General features: G+C 34.4%; 1 protein-coding gene across 3 annotated transcripts in view; it reads right to left on the bottom strand.

Moving 5' to 3' along the window:
- LOC114045953 (WD repeat, SAM and U-box domain-containing protein 1-like) overlaps positions 1-26,531 on the bottom strand; it is an 81,570-nt gene that overhangs the window by 54,292 nt on the left and 747 nt on the right. For 2 of the 3 annotated variants that reach the window (XM_027866166.1, XM_027866168.1), the window contains exons 2-6: positions 26,037-26,104; positions 24,343-24,474; positions 23,807-24,227; positions 21,424-21,608; positions 8,169-8,261 (exon numbers count right to left, since the gene is read on the bottom strand). In XM_027866166.1, coding sequence (XP_027721967.1) covers positions 8,169-8,261; positions 21,424-21,608; positions 23,807-24,204 — 676 coding nt within the window. In that variant the 5' untranslated portion in view covers positions 24,205-24,227; positions 24,343-24,474; positions 26,037-26,104. The remainder of the gene's footprint in view (positions 1-8,168; positions 8,262-21,423; positions 21,609-23,806; positions 24,228-24,342; positions 24,475-26,036; positions 26,105-26,531) is intronic. The other variant, XM_027866167.1, reaches the window with a different exon arrangement.

The raw sequence follows: 26,531 nt of genomic DNA, 5'->3' as shown, positions 1-26,531 counted from the left end.
TCAAGAGATCAAAGAAAGAGGAAAAGGGCCCATATATACAAACATATTTACAGCCACTTCTTTTGTAGTGTGGAAGAACTAGAAACTGAAGGGATACTCATCAACTGCGTAATGGATGAACAAGTTATAGTATCATGAATGTTATGAAATGTTTGTGCTGTAAGAAATGATGAAGGGGATGGTTTCAGAGAAACCTGGGAAGACTATTAGGAAATGATGATGCCAAATAAAGTAAGCTAAACCTGGAGAACAATTTATACAATAATAATAATAATGCAAAGATAAACAACTTTGAAAGATTTAGGAATTCTGAATAAAACAATGACCAATCACAATTCCAGAGGATTTGTAATGAAGCATGCTTCCCACTTCCTGACAGAAGGGTGATAAGCTTGAAGTACAGATTGAACATATTTTTTTTAATGTGGCCTATGAGGGTATTTGTTTTGCTTCATTATACATATGTGCAATAGGTTTTGTTTTTCTTGCTTTCTCAGTAGGTGTTACAGAGTTGGGGAAGGTGTGGACTGAGAGGAAGAAAATGCAAACCTAAAACTAAAATAAAATTAAATTTTTTTTAAATAAAAGAAAAAATTTTTAAAAAAGAAAAGAAAAATGGCTAAACAAAGAATGGTATATGAATGTAATGAATGTAACTAAATATTGCAAGATAAGAAATGACGACCATGAGAAATTCAGAGAAGTGTGGGAAAATTTGTATGAACTTATGCTGTGTGAAATAAACAGGAAAAGAATACATGGAATAGGGGTAAGCTAGGTGGTGCAGGCAACAGAGGTCAGGCCTTGGAGTCAGGAGGACCTGAGTTCTAATCCGGCCTCAGACACTTGACCCTTACTAGCTGTGTGACCCTGGGCAAGTCACTTAACCCTAACTGCCTCACCAAAAAGCAAAAGCAAAAAAAAAAAAAAGAATATATGGAATAACTACAGTAACATAAACAAATAATGCTAACAGCAGAGAGACTGGAATGGCCAATCTTGGCCCTGAGAATGAAATGATGAAAACACTTTCTTCCTCTCAGATCAGAGGTAAGGGACTACATATTTGTAATGTTGCAATATCAATGGGATCATTATGTTAGTTATTTTTACTTAGCTATTTTTCCTGTGTTCTAATTGTTTTTCTATATTCAAATGAGGCAGAGGAAGGGATATCAAAAAATGAGTGGGCTGAAAAAATAAAAACAAACGAAATGGCATCAACACAATTTTTAAGAAAAGAAAGAGAAAACAAGAAAAACATCTAACATTTTACTTCAAATATTTCCTATTTTTAAAGAAAACTGACAAACTCATATATATAAAATAATCAAGACACTTTATTCTATAAAAAATCCTGTTAAAAACCAATCAATTTAAATTGGGAATAAAAGCTTTATTTCAGTTTACTACTGTGTTAATTCTAACACACGCTGGTTTGATATGTTAGTTACCTTTGATGTGAACAACTACCAACTGAACAAAACCCTGCTCTTTATTATTACCTCTGCTTCCAAAGACTACATCCCTTAGTTCTTTCCCAGGCCATTTACCCTGCATTATCTATACTCTCCTCCCTTCCCCACCTTGATAACTTTGGCAAACCAACTCAACTCTACCTTGTCCTCCATTCTTGAGTCTCTCATCCCCTTATTCTATTTTTCCTTACCAAGTTTCAGCCTTGAATTACTAGGCTGCCTTCATTCCTACTCATGAGCTGCTGAATAAAGCTGAAAAAAATTGTGTAACTGTGCTGAATAGGTCCACTTAAAAATTATGTTACATAAACTCAACTGGGCCCTCACTGTACCTCCCTACTCAATTCACCATTCCACTCACTACAGAGGCTTTGCAAAAAAATAACTTTTCCTCTCTCCTCAAATCGCATATCCTCTCAACACTCTTAGCTAAGAACCTTGACTTATATTTCATTGGAAAACTTGAAAGAATTTGCTGAAAGCTCTCTTTTATTCTATCCTCTTCATCTCACATCACTCAGATGCCTTCTGCCATTACGTTCTTCACCTGCCTCACACAAAGACATGGTCCTTCTTGCCAAGGCAAATTCCTCTACATGTACAAGTGATCCCATTTTACTTTTCTTCTCCACCAGTTAGTACTCTTTATCATCTTAACTCTCAGTTACCTTCAATTTCTGCTTATGGACTGCTTTCCACTACTTAAAAATGTGCCCAATGTTTCTCTAATCTTCAAAAAACTCACTTGATACAACTATCCCCATTAGCTATTATCCCATATCTCTCTTCCCTTCTATGGCTAAACACCTAGAAAAGGGAATCTACAATTATTGCTAACACTTCCTTTTCCTTTTACTCTCATCTTAATTCTCTACAGTGTGGTTTCTGATCTTATCTCCAAAGTCATAATGATCTCTTAATTGCCAGATATAAGAGCCTTTTCTGAATATTTATCCTTCTTGACCTCTCTGCAGCTTTTGACCCTGTTGATCACACTCTTCTCCCTGATACTCTCTTCTCTAAGTTTTCATGACACTTTTCTCTTACCTGATTTCTCCTCCTCCATTTCCTTTGCTGGATTTTCATCCAGATTATGCCATTAACCATGGGTATCCCCACAAGGATCTGTCCTGAATCCTCTTTTCTTTTCCCTCTAAACTATTTCACTTGGTGATCTCACTAGTGCTATTATCATCTCTATGATGATAATTCTCAGATCTAGTTATTCTGGCCTAACCTCTCTCTTCTGACCTCCAGATTCACATTTCCAAACACTTATTAGACATAATGAACTTAATGTCCCATGTTTATCTTAAATTCATCATGTTCAAAATTGAATTCATTATCTTTCCTCCTAAACCCTCCTCTCTTCCTGACTTTCTTATTATTGTAGAAGGTATCACCATACTCCTAGTCACCCAGGTTTGCAACTTAGATGTTATTCTTGACACTTTACTCTCTCCCCCCTCCAATAATCAATCTTTGGCCTGTTATTTCTACCTTCCTAACATCTGTCATTTGACATTTAAAGCCTTACAGAAACACCTACCATTATAGTCTTCATACACAACTTATATATTTCTTGAAGACAATCCAACACCTGACTCTAGACATTTTCACTGACTGTCCTCCATACCTGGAACATTTTCCCTCCTCATCTCTTCTGGCTTCACTGGCTCCCTTTGATCTCCAGCTAAAATCCAACCTTTTATAAGATGCCTTTTGCAATCTTCTTTAACACTAATTCCTTCCTTGGTGGATTATCTTCAGGTTATCCTGTATAGATCTTGCTTATGCATAGTTGTTTTCATGTTGTCTCTCTCATTAGAAAGAGCTCTTCAAGAGCAGGAATGGTCTTTTGCCTTTCTTTGTATCCTCAGTGCTTAGCACAGTACCGAGCACACAGTAGGTACCTAATAAATATTTGTTGACTAAAATGCTAAGACCAGAAGAATCTCAATCATGAAATATAAAATCACATATCTGTTTGTCGATCTATCTATCTAAATGCGACTAAAACCAATTCATAATGAACAGCCCTTTTTTCATTAAAATTTATGAATATTGTTCATAGGATCAAAGATGTAGAGCTGGAACAGACCTCAAAAGCCATCTGGTCCATATCCCACAGATGGAAACACTGAGGCCTATGGAGGTTAAATGACTCACAAAAAGCCACACAGGTAGTTCTCCTACTTGTAGTCAAAGAAACCATCTGCAGAGTCTGCTCCAGTGTGTCATTCTGAGTCTACCCTTCAGATTAAGCCTCAGTAAGCTTATTACTGAAATCTGTTGCGGTTTCGCCTTTCCAGCAGTCTACAGCTACATCAAAAGGTTTAAATCCTCTGGTATTTCAATCATAATGAATTTTTCTACCCTTCCTTTTTATTGTTTATTCTCTTTGGAGTATTCTGGTATGTTCTATGCTCTGCATACACTGACCTTGCTCTACCATTTACTGTGTAACTTTGAGGAAGTCACCTCATCTTTACAGATCTCAGGTTCCAACATCTGTAAGATAAGGAGGTTTTACAATTATATAATCCTATAATTTTATGTCCTGGAGTGAGAATCAACAAGAAATAGAGACCAATTAAATATTGAGGGAGAGGATGGAGTTGAGAATGACTCCAAGGTTGCAAACTCGGTTTACTGGAAGAATAGTGAGGAAGTATAGGAACAGGAGGTTTTCAAAAGAAATGCAAGCTATCAACAGCCATATAAAAGAATGGTCCAAATCACTAATAATATAAGAAATGCAAATTAAAACAAGTGCCAAGAGATCGGCAAAGATGACGATTGTTGGAGAAGCTACAGAAGGAGAGGCACACTAATGCACTGTTGGCAAAACTCTAAATTGGTCTAATACCTAGAAAACAATTTGGAACTATACATAAAAAGTCAAATTCTTCATGCCCTTTGATACGGCAATAACAGTAACACACATATACTCCCAAAAGGTCAAGACAGAGGGAAAGTACGCATATGTACAAAAATATTAAGAGCAGGCCTTTTTGTGGTAGCAAAAGACTGGAGAATCAGAGATTGGAGAAAGGCCAAACAAATAGTGGTATATGAATATAATGGAATGTTATTTATCAGAAGACATATGAAGAGAAACTTGGGAGTATTTTTGTGAACTGATGTATAATGTAAAGAACAAAACCAGAAGAAAATTTATGCAAAAACCACAACAATGCAAAAGAAAACAACTTTGAAAGACTTCAGAATTCTGAAACCAATCATAATTTCAGAAAACTAACAGAAATACAGAATGGAATACAGATTTTCTTCTTCTTTAATTTTTTTTTTCATCATGAACAAAGAAGGCTACACAAGTGTTTGTATGTGGACATCAACATGTAAATTGAAAGCCCAAATTACAAGGGCAGGGTCTGGTGAAAGAAATACTGTGAGCCAAGTACGAAATTCATTGAAAAAGGAGGGACCTCATGGGGGGCAAAAGAAACCAATCACAAGGATCTGGTTAGAACGATATATCTGGATTCAATGAATCTCAAAATAGATCGATTAGAGGTTGCTTGCTGAATAATGGTGGTAGGAGGAGAATAGAGTGTGGAGCAAGAAATATACTTTTTCCTCTTCCTGCCCAGAGTATTGGGGAAAGAAAGGGTAAGAAGGGGTAGGAGTGAAGGTATGTCCCATACAGTAGAGGACAGCAAGCAATATGCTATTATCTGGGAAAAGTCAGGTTTTGTGGATTACAAGAATATGGGAAGAACACGAGATGAACAGGTCTAATATGAAGGGCAATTCTATGATAACAGAACAGGGGGCGACTAACCCTGGTAGTCAGTTGGCCAATAAACATAAAAGTTCCTACTATGTGCTAGGCACTGTGCTAAGCACTGGGGATACAAAGAAAAACAAAAGACAGTCTCTCCTCTAGAGAAGCTCACATGGAGGAGAAAACATGCAAAAAAGTATGTATAAATAAGCTAAAGACAGGATAAATTAGAAATAATCAACAGAGGGAAGGCACTCTAGTGCCTTAATTCTTTTAAGGGGAATTGGGAAAGGCTTCCTGTAAAAAGTGGGATTTTAGCTGGGATGCAAAGGCAGCCAGCATAGACAAGAGGTAGAGATGAGTAGGGAGAAAGTTCCAGGCAGTGAAAGACAGACAATGAAAATGAATGGAGTCAGGAGACAGAGTATCTTGTTTAAGGAACACAAAGGAGGCAGGTGTCACTGGGTCAAGGAGTATGTGAAGTAGGGGTAAGGAGCTATTATAAAGGGTTTTGAATACCAAACAGTGAATTTAATATTTGATCCTGGAGATGATAGGGAGCTACAGAAGTTTACTGACGGGGGGGAGAGACATGGTCAGGTCTGTGTTTTAGGAAGATAACTTTAACCGTTGAGTGGATGATGGAATGGAGTGGGAAGAAACTTGTAGCAGGCAGACCAACCAGTGGACTATTACAATAGTCTAGGTGTGAAGTGATGAGAGCCTGTACCAGGGTGCTGGTGTGAGTAGAAGAGGAAAGGAAGAAATATATTTGGATGATGTTGCAAAGGTAAAATCAACAGGCGTAGGCAACAGATTGGATATAGAGTTGAGAAAGTAAGAAGTGAAGGATAACATCTATGTTATGAGCCTGGGTACTTGGAAAAATGGTGGTGCCCTCCACAGAAATAAGGAAGTTAGGAAGAGGAAATGGTTTCGGGGGGTGGAGGAGATGATGAATTCAGTTTTGGACATAATGAGTTTAAGAGTTTGAGATGTCCTATAGACAGCTGGAGATGTGAATCTGGAAGTTGTGAGTCTAGAGATATGAGCAGAGAGGTTAGGGCCTGGGAAAAAACTGAGGGATGGAGGGACTGAAATTCACACAGTGTAGATGAAGAACAGAGTTTGGGGTTGCAAGGCAGAGATAAAGGGGTGGAATGACAATAGATTGTGATCACATAAAGGAATTTCAGAGTTCATGAATATGGAAGTGGTGCACTTGTAAGTGATGGCAAGATGAACATTTCTGTGTGTAGCAGAGAAGTAGGTCATATGAAAAGAGTAAGCTGAGAAATTGTGAGGTTAAGGTGTTTGAGGGAGTATTACTATGTATGTTGAAATCTCTGAGTATGATGGCAAGAGTTGAAGAGAAAGCCTGTAAGCCGGAACTGAATTCATCGAGGAAAAAAGAGGAGTGTCCTAGAGATCTACAGACAACAGCTACCAGGATTTTCAATGGGTGGTATATGCAGATTGTAAAGACCTCAAAGGGGAGGATGATGGTAGGTGGAGAATCTGAATTTGGCAATGAGGGGGAAAGGAGTATTTCAACATCTCCACTTCAACTAGTGAGTTGGAAGAAATGAGTGAAAGTACAGCCAGTGCTGAAATGAATAACTCATATCTAGATACCTCAGAGCTAGAAGATGGAAGGAGTGGGAAAGGAAAAGATTTAAGTTTACTGCTTATGGAACAGGCATTCCAGAGCACACAGTTGAAAGCATGAACTTTGAAGTAAGACACTGGAAGGTGTGGAGTGTAGGGGTTGAGGTGAATGGAAATAAGAGCTTAGGCAGTTGGGGATAAAGAATAAAGTTTGAATGATGAGAGTTGGGATTCAGGATCACTAGAATGGGAAAATGAGCAGGGAAGAGTTTGTTATCATTGAAAAATAAGTTCAGGTATGTTTGCATTGTCCATAGTGGTTTGGCCTCAGGCTGGAGTTCTCTCAGGGTCTTAAACTGTTAAGTAGATGGAACAATGAAAAGGTGGGATAGAGTGGGACAAGCACACAAAAGGTTGTGGCTAACATGGATGAGTATATAGGCTCTAGTAAAAAAAAAAAAAAAAAAGCCTTGATTACCACATGCCTGGACTATTGTAGTAGCTTCAATAAGTTTTCAAAGCATATGAAGAATAATTTTCATTGTGCATTAATCTGGTGAAAACAAACAAAACTCCACAAACTATATTGCCTTCCACAGTTTAAAATTCCTTTTCCAGGTATTCAAAGCACTATACAGACAGTCATCACATTACTTTTCCAACTTAACTAGGTCCCACTAATATGCTGTTTTCTTGCCACTTTGCTATGACTACTAGAATGTCCTCTTTCCCTTATTTATCTGTTGAATTTCTATCTACTCTTTAAAGCCCAATTCAAAACTAAAGGAAGCTTTCAATCAACAAATATTTATTGAGTACCCACTATATATCAGGCACTGTGCTAGGGATACAAAGACAAGAAAGAGACAGCAGTCCTTGAGGAGTTTACATCACATCTGGAGAGACAACAAATATCTATATAAATATATAGAAAATAAATACATAAATATAGGATAACTTGGGGGAGGGGGCACATGCCAGATCTCTGATCTTCTCAGAAATAATCTTTGCCTTCAATCTTTCCCTCACTTAGTACTTTGTTTTGCAACTCTCTAGTGAAGTTATCATTTAATATATACTGCAGTTATCTGTGATTTATCTTATCCCCTGACTACATTTGAACTTTGATGAAGGCAAGAACATTTTATCTAAATTTTTTGCCTCACTCAAGGTCTACCACAGCTTTGTTTGATGTAAACAATTTTATTTGGTAACAAATATTATATAAAAACAGTTTTAGAATCGGTTTTAAGTATCCTGGTCACTGTTTTTTAAAAAAGACTAATAAAAATGTCATCATAATTATTTGCATATGCCTCAATATGCATACATACCTAAGAAATCTGTAAATGTAGTAACCCAAAGTTTGATCTGGCAATCTTGACCACACGATGCCATTCGGAAAAACTGGGGGCCATGCTCACCATCTAGTAAAATTAAATATTTCAAATGAATCAAAATTAATGAAACAGATTAATGATCTAAGAAAACAGGTTTTTTTCTCATACTGAGATCTGATAATATCCCTATTCAAGCATTTTTCCTAAGTAGTATTCATTTACCTTGTTCCTCTAATATCAGAAAAAAGACGATTTTATGAAGTTTACTACTGTTAGACATCTTTTTGTGGACTCCAAAAATGACCAATTACATTCTTGCAAGGGCAGAGCTCCAGGTCCGGCCTACAAGTGATAGATTTGTGTATCTGTACTCACGTGGTAAGGAAGAAAAGACATCAGATAGTGAGAAAAGGAAAAGAAAGAGAAGGTTGAACCTGGACAGGGAAAATTGGTATTTTTAGCATTGAGAAGGAGCTAGTATGGAGGATGGATTGAATAGAGAATAAGATTTGTTAGAACAACACCTTGTTAGAGGCAGCAAAGAACGGGATCAATGGTGCAGGTAAAAGAGTTAGCCTTAACAAGAAATAGAGATACATTTCTTGTAACAAGAAGATAAAAGGATATTAAAATTTTTTAAGGAATAAAGAAAGTTGAAAGACCTCTCATGTCAGTTGCTCTCAATCATCTTAGTAAAGTAAAATCCCATGTAGGGATATGTGGGTATGGCTGAGGACTTGTTTAAAAAGGATAATTTTCGATGAAATCACCATGGGGAATGATTTAGGGAATTGAAAGAGTGTACAAAGTAGAAGAATTGTTGGCTGAACTGAGATTATGCACCATAAATTTGTAACGGATAGGAGTCAGTTCAATTTCATTACTGTATTCCAATGATGAGGATTTTAAAGTCAGAAACTCATATAAGATAGTTAAGAGGGCAACAGATTTTAAGGTTGCAGCTAGTAGAATACTAATGAGGCACAGCATGAAGCCAAGGTAGAGATAATGGAACCAAGAATGGGAGAAATGGAGGAGAAAAGAAATGGGACAAAACAGACATTCTTTTTTTCCCTCTACTTAACAGCATTTTATTTTTCCAAGTATACATAAAGAAAGTTTTCAATATTTAATTTATAAGATTTTGAGTTCCAATTTTTTTCTCCCTCCCTTCCTCCCCTCCCCCCCAAGATGACAAGCAGTCTGACATAGGCTATACATGTACAATCATATTAAACATATTTCTACATTAGTCATGTTGTGAAAGAAGAATCAGAACAAAAGGAAAAAAAGCCAGGAGAAAGAAAAAACAAAAAACAACAACAAAAAAGAGAAAATAGTATGCTTCAATCAGCATTCAGACTCCATAGTTCTTTCTCTGGATGTGGATAGCATTTTCCACCATGAGTCTTTTGAGATTGTCTTAGATCACTGTATTGCTGAGAAGAGCTAAGTCTATCATAGCTGATCATCACACAGTGTTACTGTTACCGTTTACAATGTTTTCCTAGTTCTGCTCACTTCACTCAGCATCAGTTCATGTAAGTCTTTCCAGGTTTTTCTGAAGTCCACTTGATCATCATTTCTTATAAAACAGTAGTATTCCACTACATTCATATACCAAAACTAGTTCAACCATTCCCCAGTTGGTAGACATCCCCTCAAATTCCAATTCTTTCCCACCACAAAAAGAGCTGCTATAAATATTTTTGTATATGTGGGTCCTATTCCATTTTCTATGATCTTTTTGGGACACAGACCTAGTAGCAGTATTGCTAGATCAAAGGGTATTGCACAGCAAAACAGGCATTCTTGATAAAATGAAAATCATCCATCCTTTTACTCTTTTTTATTCTATATTAAAATAATTTCCTGTAAAAGGCATTTAAAAAAAAAAACCTCTACTTACCAAAGCCTTGATTCACAAAGAATAATGACCTAAGCTGCTTTTCCTAATATTATAAAAACTCTTGGTCAAGGCTATAACTGTTTTTGTTTCTTGTTCTTAAGAACAGCCAACCAGTGGGACTGTTTCAAATCTTTTCTACAAATCCCCAAATCTATTTTTCCTTCTCCTACTCTTGGATAAATGATCAAGCCTACTTTGCTAAGACAGAAGTCAAACATAAAATTCTCTCGTATATTCTCCTCTACAATTCACAATTTTTTCTTTGTATCTTTTCCCCTTTTCTTGTTGTCTTAGAAAGAAGTGTCTCTCCTTTTTCTAAAGCTGTCTCCATTTGTGAGCAATCAAATTCTTACTCCTTTTTTATTATCTCCTCCTCTAGCATGTCCAATCTCTTCCTCCTCACAGGTTTCCCTACTTTCACTTCAAACATTATTATTCCTCCACTCCAAGAATCTTCATTTGGATAAGCAGGCAAATTTCAAAAAACCTGGAAAGACTTATATGAACTGATGCTGAGTGAAATGAGCAGAACCAGGAGAACATTGTACACAGTAACAAACACATTGTGTGATGACTGACTTTGACAGACTTAGCTCTTCTCAGCAATGCAAGGATCTAAGCCAACTACAAAAAACTCACGATGGAAAATGCTATCCACATCCAGAGAAAGAACTCATTCTGAATGCATATGGAAGCATATTATTTGCTCTCCTTTTCTTTTGTTGTTTTGTTTCTTCTTTCTCATGATTCATCCTATTAGTTCTAATTCTTCTTTACATCATGACTAATGTGAAAATATATTTAATATGAATGCATAAGTAGAGCCTATATTAGATCGCACACCGTCTTGGACAGGGGGGAGGATAAGGAGGAGGAGAACATTTAAAACTCAAAATCTCATGGAAGTGAATGTTGAAAACTAAAAATAAATTAATTTAAAAAAAAAAAGAATCTTCATCTGAACCTGTCTCCTTTAGCTGCCATATTTCTTGAATACAATTACCACAATGTCTCCATTTCCTCACTTCACATTTTTCTCTTACCATCAATGTGATATGAGAGTAACCGCTCTCTCATAATACAACAATTACAAAGTCACCAAATCCAGTGGCCTATTCCTAGTCCTGGGGAGCATCTATTACTAACCATTCCTTTCTTCAGCATCTATGGCACTATACTTTCCTGGTTCTTGTTTATTTCTTTCTTCCTGTGTGTATTCAAGGCTTAAATTTCTAGTCTTTTTTCCAAACTCTAGCCCTAGAAAACAAATTTATCTACTTTCATAGTTTTAACTATTCATTGCATGTGACTGTCACATTTTTGTCTTTCACTATCTAATCTCTTACCTGAACTGTTGTCCTCTATTTGCCACTGCATGAGCTTTTTTTGCGTGAATGTCCCACTGTCATAATCATAATAACAGCTGCTATTTATATCGTTACCTTAAAGATGCAAAAAGCTATAGATATTATCTAAAGATATCCTGACCTTTACAATATCCCTATGAGGTAGGTAGTATTGGTACTATTATTCTCACATTATAGATACAGAAACTCAGGTTTAGAGGTGTTAAGTGATTTATGATCACACAGCTAGTGTCAAAGGCAAGATTCAAAATCAGAGCTTATGCTTTTTCAATTCCAACACTGTGTTACACAGGCACATAGCAGTTATTGTACTAAAAAAAATTCTTTGAAAATCTCTCATAAATCAATACTTTACTACTGCCCATTATTACCATCATTTAATACTATTAAAATAGCCACGATGTCTGAGACAAACCAGTGAAAACATCACTTTCTTTATGACACTACCTTGTTTAAAAAACTCTAAATGGTTTTTCACTGCCTAAAGGACAAAGCTCAAACTAATCCCTTCTATTTGGATTTCGAGGTTCTCTACTATCTGGCCTTACCTACCTATAATTCAACCTTATATTCTTTTTTTTTTTTTCAGCCAAAGATAAGATTTATTAGAACATGTGTCATATTGGGCAGACTCTGAAGGAGTCTGAACATTAGTGAGCTACTGGCTAGATTGTAAGAATCTGAGCAGTGGCCAGATACTAAGAATCTAAGCCTCAACCTTATATGCTTCAAATACCATAAACGTGAGAATTCTCATAAATCACAGAATACCAACCCAAGCTTGTCTATGCTTTGTTCCCCAAACACTCTATAGTCATTCTTACTTTCTTTTTTTTTCCCCTCATGTTGTTCGCCTTATCTGAAAAGGATTCTTCCATAATCTTTCCTAATGCAAATATTAGAGTAGCCATTTATAAACATTTCTTGAATTTCTTCTTCTTCCTCTTTTTTTTTGGCTAGGCAATGGGGTTAAGTGCCTTGCCCAAGGTCACACAGCTAGTAAGTGTTAAGTGTCTGAGGGCAAATTTGAACTCAGGTCCTCCTGACTCCAGGGCTAGTGCTCTGTCCACTGCGCCACCTAGCTGCCCCAATAGAATTTCTTAAAAAATAAATTCCCTTTACCACAAATAAAATAAAATGTTGAAATATGAGGTATCATATTTTTATGTTATCTTATTGTTTGCGAACAGAACATAACATTTCTTAAATATAACTCAATGAAATGCAATTGATTATCTATTATGCAATGGAGGGCTTTGAATTGTGTTTTAAGTTACACTTGAATATAAATGTGTTACATAGTCTAAGCATTTATAATATTTGATGCAGAATAATGAGGCCACATTGTGAAAATTTTATTAAGGCAGAAGAGTTTGGAAGTTGTGTGGTTTTCTGACATTTTCCCAGTTCAGCTCTTCCTAGATTTCTTACTCCATGCTATCAATGGACAATAAAACCTTTCAGAATACTAAAACAAAGCAAGAAATGCAAAGTATCATGGGAAAGAGGTAGGAACTAAGTGTTTTAATTTCACAATTATATAAGGAAGTTGAAAGCAAGATTTGTTGGGGATAATCCAGCTGTAATATGGATAATCCCTCTTGAAGATAATCACAAATTGATCATAAGAAGGTATAATGGCTTAGTTTAAATACTTTAGACTTTTTATCTATGGGTCTTGAATAAAATGTAGTTATGCCTTTGTAACTGATTCTAACTAAATAAATCATGATCAAGAGGTGATTTTAAATCACTTGTGGAAATAGAAACACTTAATAGAATTTATTTATCGAGAAGGTTATATTCAACAAATTAGTTAGATAAATGAATGATAGATCTGTACAGAAAAAATTTTAGAATTTAAGACTATATTCCTGACTTTTGAAGATGATGTCACAGGAGCAACTATCATGATCTGCTACAAAAATATACACTTTCGGAGAAAAGACACTGAACTGAACATATGCCAGTATAACCTGGCTTAATCCACTATTTCATTTTTTTAAATGGACATTTAAAAACATGTCAGCAAACAAGTTCTCTATAACAAAACACAAAGCTGGTTTAGCATCCAGCTAGAACATAACTTTTAATTTTTATCCTTCTAACAAGTTTGACACTCAATAATATATAAATAAAAATATATTTTTATAACATAGTTGTTTGGATTTATATACAATTAAAAGTTTTGTTACCATACTATTAACATATTAACTCTATGGTTGAAATTTATGATTTAAAATATAACCATATATACCTATTTTAATTCATCTAGGTTATATTAGTAAAATTAATATTTTCATAAGTCTTTCAAAATTATTTAAAATTTATATGAGGTAGAAAGAATTAATGAAATAATTTAAAATATTTTAAAACTAAAAAATTAATATAATAACGTGAACCAAAACTAATTTTAGGATTTCAATTTTCACTTAAAAAACTTTACTAATATCTAAAATAAATAATCTGTTATTGATAAGTCATTGCTCAATCAGCTGTCTACATAGAGTCAGATCACTGACTAGTCAGGACAAAGCAAGCTAGAAGAATAAAAACTGGAAAAAGATGCAATTAAAACAACTCCATTCTGATCTATATAAACTAGTTCATGATGATGAGAAATGCTTATGGAGAAAAGAAAGGAAACAAACAACCTACAATAATTATATCTAGGTTTAATTGATATAAATCAATTGCAATAACAAGGAAACCAAAAGAACCCCCACTGCACCTTAGCCTTTGAACACTTGACTGATTTGCATGGCAGCAACAGGCAACACTTATAGGGAATATAAACTTATTTGTAAAATCTTAATTGCAAAAGGTGATAGGGAGGCAGCATGGTACAGTGGAAATAACACTGTCTAAAAAGTCACAGAACTTGGGTTCAAATCCTCCCTCCGTGACCTTGAGCAAGTCATTTAGAGTTTCCCTAAGCCTAAATTTCTTCACCTATAAAATGAAGTGGTTGAACTATATCAATGGCATCAACCTCAAAAAGAACCAGGGGCCACTAAATTGTACATTAGGATCCCTGCAGGCTGCATATTAACTTAGTTTTAAAATGTAATATTATTTATGTTTTACAGTATTTTTATACTATTTTTATTTTATAGTTTTATAGTATTTTTATTTATCTTGTTAATGGTTTCTTTATTACATTTTAATCGAGTTCAGGCAACATACAGGACTGTTGTGGTCCACATACAACCCACAGTCTGCCTGTTTGACATCTCTGATCTAGATGGCCTGAGATTCTTTCCAGCTCAAGGTCTATGATCTGAAGCCTATAAGTAGTAATGCTTTATATAACAGAGGGATGTAGTAGAGTAAGAAACTGAACTAAGTAAAAATCATTACCAGGGCATTTAAGAATAAAAATGGAAAGAGTTCAACCAAAAAGAAAAATGGAAAAGATACATAGATATACAAGATTTTAATAAAGAGGCAGCTGGTGATTCAGTCAATAGAACACTTGCCTTAAGTCAGAAAGATCTGAGTTCATGTCTAGACACAGACACCTATTAGTTGTGCAGCCCTAAATAAGTCACTTAGCCTCTGTTTGCCTTAGTTTTCTCAACTATAAAATGAGATAGCACCTATCTCATGGGGTTATTGCAAGGATCAAATGAGGTATTTGTAAAAGTATTTATTGCAGGGGCGGCTAGGTGGCGCAATGGATAGAGCTCCAGTCTAGGAGTCAGAAGGACCTAAGTTCAAATCTGGCCTTAGACACTTGACACTTACTAGTCGTGTGACCCTGGGCAAGTCACTTAACCCCAATTGCCTAAGTAAAACAAAAAACAAAAAACAAACCAAAAAAAGTACTTATTGCAGTGCCTAGCACATTGTAGGTACTACATGAATACTTATTCCCTTCTCCCTGCCCTAAAAAACACAAAGCAAAACATCTATTTTCACACTCAAAGACAGCAGAACCATTATATTTGGATTCTAATATTAATAGTCCTGAATATGCTTCTGGGGAGGTAGAAATAGCACTGAAAAGAATAAAGATGGGAAAAACTGCTAAACTAGAGGAGATCCATGTTGGAGGCAACACTACTGCAAGAGTATTGAGGGATAGGTTCACAAAGTATTTGAAGAAGACAGCAAAGGTTTGGAAAAAAACTTCATATCTCCCTAAATATCTCCTTTCCTCACTCCAGTTCCCCAGACAATTAAGAGCATATTAACAACTACCAACCTACATACCTACTTTCTCATTTATATACCATTTTTTATAAGGATAACCTATGCAAATATTGAGGATATTCTCAATGAGGATATTAGCAGGGAACAGACATGTTTTCAAAAACAATATTCCAGATAGCCATATTTTTATCATAATTGACTAAAACATTTAGTGAAATTTTTCCCATTAGCTTACTGTATATCGGCTATGAGAATATTTGATTTTGTACAGAAAAATTTAAAAACTGCTTTAAAAGCATACATCAAATTAATCAAGATTCCACAGAAATCATCACCATTTTTATATATAAACAACAAAATCCAGCAAGAAGAGCTACAAGAAGAAATTCCATTTGAAATAACTATGGCAGGTATAAAATATCTGGGAGTATATCTAACCAAGATATACACAAAAACTATATGAATCCCACTATAAAATATCTCTGTGGAAATAAAGACAGACTTAAATAATGATAAACATTAATTATTCCTGGATAGGTAAAGCCAATATAATAAAAATGACAATATTCCCTTATTAATTTATTTACTCAGCATTATACCAATCAAACTATCAAAAGATTATTTTATGGAGCTAGAAAAAAATGATATTCATAATGAAGAAGAAAAGGTCAAACTCTCAAGCATAATAAAAAAAGGGAGAAGAAAAGGAGAATCTCAGTATCAGATATTAAACTACACTACAAAGTAGTCATTGGTAAGATGATTTGGTATTTTTTAAAAAAATAGAGAGGTCAATCAGTGGGATAGATCAGGTAGACAAAATATAGAAGCAAATGAATACAGTGGCATAGGGACCCTACAAATCAAACAACTCTAGTTACTGAGGGGATGGGGTGGGTGGGTGGGTAAAGACTCGTGATTGGACAAAAAACTGCTGGGAGAACTGGAAAGCAATTTGCAAAAATTAGGCATAGACCAACTTCTCATACCATATACAAGATAAGCTTCAAATTGACTTGATTTAAAAGGTGATATCATAAGCAAATTTGAGAAAGGAAAAATTATCTTTCAGATCTATAAAGACTTCACGACTAAATATGAAATAAAGATTGTATCAGATGAAATGGCCAAATTTTGGTCATATGACATTTAAATATTTTTGAACAAATAAATCCAATGCAGTTAAAATTAGAAGGGAAAGAGGTTAACTAGAAAAAAAAATCTTTGAAGTGAGTTTCTCTGACAAAGATTTCATTTCCAAGACACATAAGGAACAGATTAAAATGTATAAGAGCCATTTTCTAATTCATAAATTGACATGAACATGCAGTTTTCAAAGAAGGAAATTCAAACTATCAACAACCATATGAAAAAATTCTCTAAATCACTAATTATTAGAAATGCAAATTAAGACAATTCTGAGGTCGCACCTCACACCTACCAGATTGGCAAAGAGGACAAAGGAGGAAAATGACAAATATTACAAATACTAGAAAACCGGCACACTAGTGCCTTGCTAACTGGTACTATGAACTGCTCCAACCATTCTAGAAATTGAAACTAGGCCCCAATATTTACCCAACTGTGTATATTCCTTGGGCTAGCTATCACTTCTAGGTTACACCTCAAAGTGATCAAAAAAAGAGGAAAAGGACCTGTATTTACAAAAATATTTATAGCAGTTCTTTCCAAACTGGATACTAAAGGAATGCTCTCCTCCTCAATTCTGCCTAGTGACTTCTCTGGTTTCCTTTGAAGTACCAACTAAAATCCCATCTTTTATAAGTCTTTTCCAATCCAACTTAATTCTAGTGCCTTACCTCTGTTAATTATTTTCTATTTATCCTGTATACAGCTTGCTTTGTATATATTTGTTTACATTTTGTGTCCTCCATTAGACTGTAAGCTCCTTGAGGGCAAGGACTGTTTTTTGCTTCCTTTTGTGTCCCCAGCTCTTAGCAAGGTGCCTGACTCATACTAGGTGCTTAATAAAATTTTTTGATTGACTGAATATAAATGGAATATTATTGTGCCATAAGAAATTTTAAAATGGCCAATTACAGAGGAAACTGGGAAGCCTCTTATGACCTAATACAGAATGAAGTGAACAGAATGAAGAGAACAATTTAAACAATGGCAACAATGTTAAAGAGAAAAACAACTTAGATTTTAGAACTCTGATTAATGCAATGATAAAATACAAGTCTAGGGCACTGAATATGAAACACACTACTTATTTCCTGTCAAGAGAGGTGACAGGCTTAAAATGCAGAATGGAAATACATTTTTGCACATGGTCAATGGGGGAATATTTTTTGTTGGATTATGCATATTTGTCATCAGTATTTTTTTTTCTTTATTGCTCAGTGGACGGGGGAATAGAAGAGAAAAATAATATATACTTGTAAAAATTACAACAAAGATAATAAGGTTGCTCAATGACCTTCTGCATGTATTAGGTGTAATATAAAATGAGGAGATGTATGCTCACCAAAGGTTTGCTACAGACATGGAGGAGATCCATGTAGAGTTCAAGTTGAAGAGAGATTTCCTAAAGAGGATGATGTACTCTGGATGCTTCTATATAACAGGGAGCTTGTTAAGCATGTCTCATAACAATGCAGAGCCTCCTGAACAAGTTCTGTAACCACTCAAATGAATTTAGACTGACATAGGAAAAACCAAGTGGATGAAGAATGAGCACTGTCCATTATGACATGCAGTTATATAGACAACCTAAAGAGCACAATTACAAACAAACACACACACACACACACACACACACACACACACACACACACACGCACCTATGCATCATGGATAGACAAAGCAAATAGACAATGAGTGGGACCCACAATTCAACAGGAAGAGAGTAAACTATATGGCCTTTCAAAAACTGTAAAGCTCTTGGACCCTAAATTTCTCCCTAAAACCAATCTTTTTAAAACTTATCTTTCTAATACAAATATTTCACAAGTGGTATTGTATGACTTTGAATCACAGAACACTATAGCCTCTGAAGAAAAAAAAAAATCAGTATTACTCAGAAGACAATTGAGAGGTAGATCACAGCATTCTGCTATGCTTTGTCAGTTCTCTGAAATTTAACAAATATGGAACTACAAAAAACAAGAATAAAAGATATCATTTGGAAAGTATGTGATAAAAAAAACAGTTGATTTATGTGGCAAGAGGGGAGAATAAACAATACACAGCTCATATGCCCTACTGATATCTTCCTGATGGCATGAGAAAGTGAATAAGGCTGTTAGCATGTTAGGTGGTTCACTTGTTGCAACCTTACTGAAGGAGGTGGTCAAAAGCTCACAAGATGGACAAGTAATGAGGTGCTTTAATTGGTATGGATGGAAGGAACATCCACATCAATGACCAAGAATGGAGCCAAAAGAAGAAGTCACTCCGGCCCCAGTGCTAAATTCATCTAATTTCACTCCAATTAGGTAAAACAAGTAAATACAGCTAAATCAGGTGGCAGCTAGTGATCCAAGAATGAAGAAGCAAAATCAGAACTAATCACTTTTTCAGCTCTTATTGGCATTGCTGATTCTCCTCTTCTAACACACATGCATAACTTCAAGCTAGCAAGGACAGAGAATTCCTTAAAGTTGCAGCTAGGGCAGAAATATGGTTCGGACTCCTACTCTTTCATGGACTACATGGTCTCTCCAATTATTAAAATACTACATATATGTCCTTTACACAGTGGGCAGCATTTCCAATGAAGAGTTCAGTCACACAGCTAAGACAAGGCTCCCCACAGGAATCTATGCAGGGTTATGATTAGAGCTGGACCCAAGAGGCTATGGAAGAAGGTAATGGTGCTATAGTAAGAGATGATGTCTTTTCAGCCAACAAATATTTATTGAGTACTTATCTTATACCTAGCACTAAGCTATGATATAAATGATACAACAGAAGAGGCACCATAGCAATAGAATTCTGGGCTTGGAGTTAGAAAGACCTGAGCATAAATCTCTTGACTAATATTACTAGCTACATGGACAAGTCATGTAAGGTCTTTAAGTCTTAGGTTCCTGATCTATAAAATTGGTAGGAATAATAATGAATGAAGGAATAAGCTTAGGGAAAGAATAAATAAAACTTATTTTTTGCTAATGATAAGATTCACTTAAAAAACCTAAGAGTCAAACAAAAAAAAGTTCATTAAAACAATGAAGGAATTTAGAGAAGTTGCAGGAAAAAAAACCCTACATAAATCATTAGCATTCCTGTTTGTTGCCAACAAAGCTCAGCAGGAAGAACTAGAAAGCAAAATTCCATTTAAAATAACTACAAAAGCTATAAAGTATCTGGGAATGTATCTACAAGATGTACCCAGGAACTCTATTTATCAATAAAAAATGTGTGAATCTATGAACTATAAAACTATAAAACTATGAACTTTGCAATGGTAAAGACAGACTTAATTAAGTGGATTAATATTAACTGCTCACGTGTAGGCTGAGTCAACATAATTTTTTAACCAGTACCAAAGCCTTCTAATGACTATTTTATTTGATTTCTGGTATGGTTAGACCCCCTTTCTTTTGCCATTTATTTCATTTTTACCCTTGAAATGCTTGACTTCTTTTTTTTTCTAGTTGTGGTAAAACACTGAATGTGAAAATTAATTTAGGTAGTATTGTCTTTTTTATTTTATCGGCGAAACCTCGCCATAAGCAATTAATGTTTCTACAGTTATTTAGATTTATCTTTCTTTCTGCAGAGCATTTAAAGATAGATTTAAGTTACTAAATGCAGTAAAACAAGGACTACTCATTTTACTCAAAGTGCTCTTTAAAATAGTACATTTACCTGGTATATTTAAAATATTATTTGATTTATCTAATTTTTGGAGGAACAGAACTATTATATGAAATGAGCTAAACCCATATACATTCCCGATATGCATTCTTTGCTTGAACATTGTTATTTTAAAAATTTAACACACCTCCACGAAGTAACTACAAAATTCACAAATATTAATTTGTTCATTATTATAGATGACTTAAGTTAAAGACCCTTTCCTATTAACCAGTGAAAAACTAGATTTCTTATAAAAGCCCTTAGAACTTATAAAAATCTAAAGTATTCTTCCAAGTGACTTCAAATTTGAGCTAAAGAAGCATCTTTAAATGCCAATGTACTTTTTTCTTATGGATCTGTTATTTATGAAAATCAAATAGATTTCCCTGATACTATTTAGATTCTAGTGTAAACATGTATTTTTAAATGCTAGCTCAGTTTTTAAAGTTTTATTTACAGCCCTAGGTATAATTTATATAATTTTCAGACTACCAGTTTTTCATTACTTAGAATTACTGTAAATATATAATTGAATAGCTATAAATTTTAAACTGAGTGAGAAACTAAAATTTTAAAATGTTAAAAATACAATTTCTACATCCTTTGCCCTTACCGTTTCCATTTAAAATATACCATATAAAATATTTCATCAAATTCTAACCCTCTTGCAGTATGAAAAACAGAATGTTCTTCTCCCATAAATAACAATATTTAACAAATTTGGGTTTATAATACCATCAGCAGTTGAATCATATCAGATATGCTAGTTTGGTTTATTGTTTCTTATGGCATCTCTTTATAATAAACAAGAATGAAGAAACTGTAAGATTGAGAACATAATATTTAACATTTGTTAATATTAGCACATATATATAATATATAATATATTAGTGTTTATTATATTTAATAATGATAAAAAGAAAGTGAATAAAACAAATAGTAGTAGAAAAGAATATAAGGAAGGTGTACTTAAAACAGTAAAATGACTAACCAGAAATTGGCTGTGAAGAAAAATCACAGCAAGTGATTCCAAGATCGTGTGCTTTTTCACTATGTAAGCACCTCATTTTATCATCCCAGACTGTTAAGTCTCCACATGACGATCCTGTGACAAAGATGCTTCCATTAGGAGAAAATGCACAGGCCACCAAGGAACCATCTTTAACACTACCACACCTGGAATAGAGTTAAAGAATAAAGGAATTTGGTTTTTAAACATGTTTTGTTTTGAAAATATAACTTCTAACTATAACCTGATAAAGTAAAAAATCATAAACACTAGTTATTATTTAGAAAAGGAGAAAATGGCTATTACTCTTCCTTTTTAATGTATGCCCAAAAGAAAAATAGTCTCTATGATTAAACTGAAACAACCTGTCTTAAAATAAAGTGAGAAATTTAATGTTATCTCAAATAATGTATTTCACAAGACCAAACAGTCTTAACCTAAAGTTGATCTACATTTAGCTTTTCATGCAGAGATATGCATAAAGAACAAATGTCAAAGTAGGTAACACAAATCAATCCCATTAAAATCTATTGAATAGCAAATACAGTCAATATTATCTACTATACCTTTATTTTCAAAATAACTACAAAGCCTGACTTAACCATAGTAAGTTTAAATTTGCCACATTCACATTAAGTTTTACACATTATTTGTGAGTTAATAAAAAATTCAAAGTCTCTCCACAGCCAAATAACCATTTAGCAACATGAATTTTTTTTCACTTTACCACTTCTAACAATGCTGAAGTTAAATTTGTCTTTAGAAAAAAGGTAAGGGGTTATAATAATTATATACTCAATTTTCTTAAAATTAGTGAAAATTCAACAATTAGTGGAGTGCCCCATCCAGTGGCTAAATTTACTGTATGCATATCCTGTATATTATCAGCTAAAAATTTAATCTAGGAAAAACAAGAGCCAAAGACAAAAGTTATCATGCCTAGTTAAAAAAAGTTCCCTTAAGATATCTTTAACTATATTATCACAGTCTATTATTGTAATATTTTATCATAGGCATCTTTCACTTCATCTTTTATATAATGTTTCTAAATATTGCTAGAAAATGACTACCTCCCTCTTTCCTCCCAAATTAGAGAATAGTTGGTACTCTGATAGAGTAATTAACAGTTCTCAAAGGTCATGTGACAGAATTTTTGAAAGAATAAAGATAGAACAATTTAGCTACTGAAAAAAATGGAAACTGCACATTTACATAAAAATCTAATAAAAGATGTGGTAATAACTAACATAGCTTCTCCCTATTTTAAAAGCAAAATGAATAAATGGAAACATCTTAACTAGTAAGATTATTTTTATTTAAACCAAATTACATGAAAACCAATGAGAACAACTTTAGTCTTAGTCTTAATTTTAAACATATATCAAAATACACTAAGATCTCTGGTCTTCCCTTTTTGGCCTTCTTCCACATAAGCAGCCCTACCCCATCTCAACAAATATATTCATGCATCCTCAAAGTAATAACAATTTAAAAAATGTATGTCTTCAAAGCAGAAAGGCAGCATGGCATGGCAGATAGAAAACCAGTCTTGGAATCAGAAGAATTAGGTTCATGTTTCACTTACATACTGGCCATGTAACCCTGAGTGATTATTTCTGCCACCTCTCAGGGCCCCATAAAACTCTTTAAGTCTATAAATGGCAGAGAGGTGCACATTTGCATTCGTCCTCTATGACAAAAACTCTCTTCTTTATAGTTACCTATACCGACGAAATCATAGGCCTAGTCCCATCACATTCCAATCTATAAATTTACTGGTATTATATATAAAAGATTATTATATAAAAGATGAAGTGAAAGATGCCTATGATAAATTTACTGGTATTCTTACCATCGGTGCTTTTTTTAAAAAAGTGAAAATAAATACTTTTGGCCACAAAGTTTCAGTTTTTCCTGGACTTAGTCATCACAGCCCTAATTTGGTGGTCTGAAACATTTCCTCACTTTTGTAGCCAAGGAGAAATAAAGAGAATAAGAGTTATTAGGCAAAATGACAACTAGAACCACTGAAACCCTAGATAAAGATTCCTTTTTTCAATTAATATAAAGATACAAAATATGTTAATTCAAATACTTAAAACCAAGAAACAATTAAATGTTTTAAAAATAATATTTATAAAATAAGGTTGAAGATGGCTAGAGAAGTAGAGGTGGGGGAGGGGAGAGAAAGGTTATACATATATAGTCTATATATCTGATCATAATCTATATATCTGATATAGGTTATACATGTACAATCATGTAAAACATTTAATAGGTTTTTAAAATACCTCACAGCATTCAGATTTTAAATGATTTTCTGTTTTTTCTCCTAATATAGCAAAAATAATAAAAGGATCCATACCTAAACAACTTGTATGTCTGCATATTCCATGAGACCACAGTGCCATCAGCTGCTCCTGATACTAAATATGTAGAATCTGGAGAAAATCTGCATACCCTTACAGGACTGCCACTGGGTTGATTCAACATTGCCAAAATGTGTCCAGTTTGAGTATTCCATAAGACAGTTGTACCATCTGTTGAACAGGAAGCTAAAACATGTCCTGAGGGTGAAAAACAGCAGCAGTGGACAGCATATGTGTGACACTTTAGTGGAGAATATGGGAGTTCATTAAAGTCATTTAATGAATAGAGACGAATTGTCTTGTCCAAGGAGCAAGTAGCCAAAAGAGAAGAAGAAAAGGCACAGTAGTTGACATCATCACCATGATCTGCTAGTGCACGAATTAGTGTCACCATGTTTCTTATGTAAAGCAATTACTCTGCAATTAAAAACAAAATAAAATAAAAATTCTCTTCTCCTTAATGATCAGATAAATACAACTCCTTTCTTTGTCAAAGGAATAAAACCTATTTTAAGTATTTCATCTTACATACCTATTTAAGATGAAAATCGCTATTTTGATTACTTAAGGAACAATTCATCATTCTGGAAATAGAGATAAGGATCACCACCAATGACTTCTTAACTGCCAAATCCAAATGCCTTCTCTTCTTCATCTTCCTTGACTTTTTCAAAAAAAAATTTCAAAAACATTTAGCAAGCACTTTCTATGTGCAGAGCAGTGAATAGGCTCAGTGGATAATAAAAAGTTTATGGGACAAGGTCCCTCACTCTCTGAGATTCAAGATCTATAATATAACACATGCGCAGATAAATGTAACATCAAAGTACATAATAGCTATAAAGTTCTATGTTAAGTTCAAAGAGAAGTGGAAGTTATTACAAATTGGGGAGTTAGGGAAGGTATCCAGGACAAAAGGGCATTCAAAATGGGATTTAAAGGATAAGCTTCAATGGCTGGTTAGGAGATGCTTTTCAGGAATACAGAGCAATATGAATAAAGAAACAGAAGCAATAAAAATATGGGGCATGGCAATTAGTCAGTATTAGCATTAAAATATCTATTTTCTGATTTATGTTACTTGCTAGAAAAAAAGAATTCAGATGGTATAAAAGACTTGCTAATACTAGCCAACTCCAAAGAAAGCCTAAAGGCTGAGAGGCTGCTGTCAAAGACAAGATGAGTGGAGAAAATGGTCTTAGACTACACTCCAGTGCAACTTCATAAAACAAATTAACACAGTGGCCATGTCTGACAAAGTATGCCTCATTCCAGGATCTAGATTCTGGTCATCTCATGTTATGACTGGTCACTGCTCAGAATTCTAAGGTTTTTCAATATTATACAAATATTTATTTTAGCCAAATTCAATGTTATTAAATTATATCTTTTTTTTTGTTTGTTTTTGTTTGTTTGTTTTGTTTTTGTTTTTCAGGCAATTGGGGTTAAGTGACTTGCCCAGGGTCACACAGCTGCTAAGTGTCAAGTGTTTGGTCTGAGGCCGAATTTGAACTCAGGTCCTCCTGACTTCAGGGCCGGTGCTCTATGCACTGTGCCACCTAGATGCCCCTAAATTATATCTAAAACCACTATAACAAAAGTATCACAGGAAAGAAAAGAATTTGTAACAGTTGGAAAACTGCTTGAAAATGCGGCAGTAGTTATTATTGCAGGGAGCTGGTCAATTATATTTTGTCTTAACTCTTTTCACAAATCTGCTGCCAGATATATCAGATATTAAAACTAATTTTTCGGATAAAGATCTCTATGACCCCCCAGGTAGATTTCTACAATGCTCCTTCAGGAGGGCTATTTCTGAAACTACAATTGTTTGTGGAAGTTGAAAGAAACACAGAATGCCAAAATCAAGAGTACTCCTTGTGAATCTGCTTGCGGTATAGTTCAAGTGACTACACTCCACAAGGCTACAACTCTTCTCTGTATACATCCATGAGCAGGAGGTACTCCCTGATGAGCTGGTACTCCCTGCAGCTCATTTTCCACTGAGAACACTTTACAGTTTCCAGCTTACATTGGTATCGCCAAGTTTGCTGGTCTTCTGGGAAAAGTATAGTCAAGCTGTATACTGACTTTTCCTAAAGCTGCAGTACTAATTTTTTAATATGAGATTTTATTTGCCTCTTTGTTGAGGTATAGGGTTCATTTGTTTTCCTTTCTTGCATTTGCTTCCTAGGCATACACTTTAAATCAAAGAAATAAAAGTACCTTTAAAACCAGAGTAGCAAAGGGGCTGTTGACTTCACCTCCACATGGAAAGATCTACTGTACCAGAACTAAAAAACAAAATCATTTCAGTACAAATTGCAAAGTACAGACAAAACCAGCTCTGCAATACCAGAGCAGATATTAAAACAGTTCCTTAACTTTATCATATCTATTACAAGATTCAAGAGCAAAAAATTCTCAAACTCTCTTGAAATATGATTTGAATAATATTTTTCAGCAATACAAGTTATTGCAATTTAAGTAAAAGAATAGAACTTTTGGTTCCTTTGGTTAATTGACAAACTTTTTAAATTGGTCTCCTTAATTCTCCGCTTTGTTACCTGAGCTTTGGTCTCCACTCCCAGGGAACTACAGTTTCTACACTAGAAGGTGACCCCTAAACTCAATTCCAGGACTAACACCGGATTTGGTTTAATGAGGGGAACAATTGTTTGTCTGGATTCTCTGGAGGCCCCATTTAAATGTGTGTCGTTC

This window comes from Vombatus ursinus, unplaced genomic scaffold, assembly GCF_900497805.2.
Source record: "Vombatus ursinus unplaced genomic scaffold, bare-nosed wombat genome assembly UNPS02014779.1, whole genome shotgun sequence".
Taxonomy (NCBI): domain Eukaryota; kingdom Metazoa; phylum Chordata; class Mammalia; order Diprotodontia; family Vombatidae; genus Vombatus; species Vombatus ursinus.
The sequence above is the reverse complement of the archived record's forward strand: the minus strand, read 5'-3'. Positions and strand labels throughout refer to the sequence as shown.